The sequence below is a fragment of the Rhagoletis pomonella genome, unplaced genomic scaffold, assembly GCF_013731165.1.
Source record: "Rhagoletis pomonella isolate Grant_MI unplaced genomic scaffold, Rhpom_1.0 Rhpom_scaffold_00002, whole genome shotgun sequence".
Classification (NCBI taxonomy): Eukaryota; Metazoa; Arthropoda; class Insecta; order Diptera; family Tephritidae; genus Rhagoletis; species Rhagoletis pomonella.
Window position 1 is genome coordinate 78,127,426 of NW_023458556.1, and position 1,773 is coordinate 78,129,198.

The window sequence follows — 1,773 nt, forward strand, 5'->3', positions numbered from 1 at the left end:
ATTATGTCAAAATCAAGGCGCATTTATACAAGGTGGTGTTACTGGCGAATTTAGGGTGTTATGTCAAATCTCAACTCGCTCCAAAGTTTACATGTATTTTGTTTTTGCTTTTGATGGGTGTGCTGTCAAATCAGTAAAAGCAAAAACAAAATACATTCAAGGCGAATAAATCAGCTGATTTTACAACACCCCCTTGTATAAATTCGCCTTGGTCAAAATGATGTGTTTGTTGTAAACACGGCGAATTCATATAACAACAAACACATCATTTTGACATAATTGTCTTGACAATATTGTCCGGTGTATTCCTAAAAGTAAGCGGCGAATAAGAATACAAATGGAATTCTTTGCCTTTGCTAACGTTAACGCTCACAATCGCATTGAACTGTATAGCAAGCTTTAGCAAAAACAGCCCATTACTCGCGGCGCTGTCAAAGCGACGCCATCGCCAACGCAACGCCAAAGTTGTATGTGGACGGGCCTTAACATTGTCAATTTTGACATTTGATAAGAAATCGTGAAGTAATTTTTGAGAAGAAAAATCCTTTGGAATAAGAAATTCAATAATAGGAATAATAGGAACCAATTCAGGAAAGATTATAATTTATTTAGCTTACCTTTTATGAAGCGAATAGCAGCTGTATGGTAAAAATGGCCACAGAAGTAGAAACTCCAGGAGTTCAGCAAAAGTCGAAGAAACCTTCAGGTAATTATGTATATGTTGTTTGTAAAAAAACGGGGGTGTGCTGTTGTAAACAATGACTAATTCTATTGATTACTTGTACATTGCAAGCATAAATTTTACATTCACATTAAAACGATAGTAAATATACTTAGATAAATGCATATGTCATATTTCAGATTCGGCCTTCAAGCAGCAACGACTTCCTGCATGGCAACCAGTATTAACTGCAGGCACCGTGTTGCCCACCTTCTTCGTCATTGGAATTTTGTTCATACCAGTGGGAGTGGCATTGCTTTATTTCTCAGATGAAGTTAGTGAGTTTGTCTATGATTACACCCACTGTAAACAAGAGGGGGCAGACAATTTGACCTGTGCCGAATATATTACTAACCATCCTAGTGGAAAATGTGAATGCAAAATTGAATTCGATCTACCAAAAGATTTCACAGTAAGTTAAGTTTTAACCTTTATGTGTACATATAAGATTTGGGTGGGCTTTAGTAGTCAGCCGCACCTTGTGTTTTAAGAAAACCAGGTGGAATTAACAAATGAAACTTGGTCAGGATGTTAAGGGAGGTATCCTCTAAAACATGTATAACTAAAAAATATAAATAATATCATTGTTTATAAGTTATTTGTTGTTAAAATTTCTTAAGTCGTTCCACTTGGTTTCCTTAACAAAAAAGCATTTGCGCATACTTTTATATATATAAATGCACATAACACTGTACTTAATACTTTACACACTTTTCTTTTATTTTATCTTGTATATAAATCACTTTAATTAAACTTTTATCGACTTGTAAATTACATTGAATTTCACGCATATTTACAATAACACATGGTTGCAAACTGACACATAACATGTGTTGCCATATTGTACAAAACAATACATACAAAGAAGGCAATGATTAAAAAGGAATACAGGGGAAATCAATACAAAAGAAAATGTTCAGCTCCTTTTCTTCGCAAAACAGAAAGGAGAATTCTATTGCCTGAGGGTTATAATCCCTAAGTGCGGCCGAAGGCCGCCTACGCAGTAAGGTGTTCTCTGCAAAAGGTGTTCAGCTCCTTTTCTTCGCAAAACA

The 1,773-nt window shown here is 35.3% G+C and overlaps 1 protein-coding gene across 1 annotated transcript in view; it reads left to right on the forward strand.

Moving 5' to 3' along the window:
- Positions 1-483: 483 nt before the first annotated feature.
- The window catches only part of LOC118734098 (cell cycle control protein 50A), an 18,132-nt gene continuing 16,842 nt past the window's right edge, over positions 484-1,773 (forward strand). The window contains 2 exon segments of the mRNA XM_036463806.1: positions 484-706; positions 862-1,133. Coding sequence (XP_036319699.1) covers positions 643-706; positions 862-1,133 — 336 coding nt within the window. The 5' untranslated portion in view covers positions 484-642.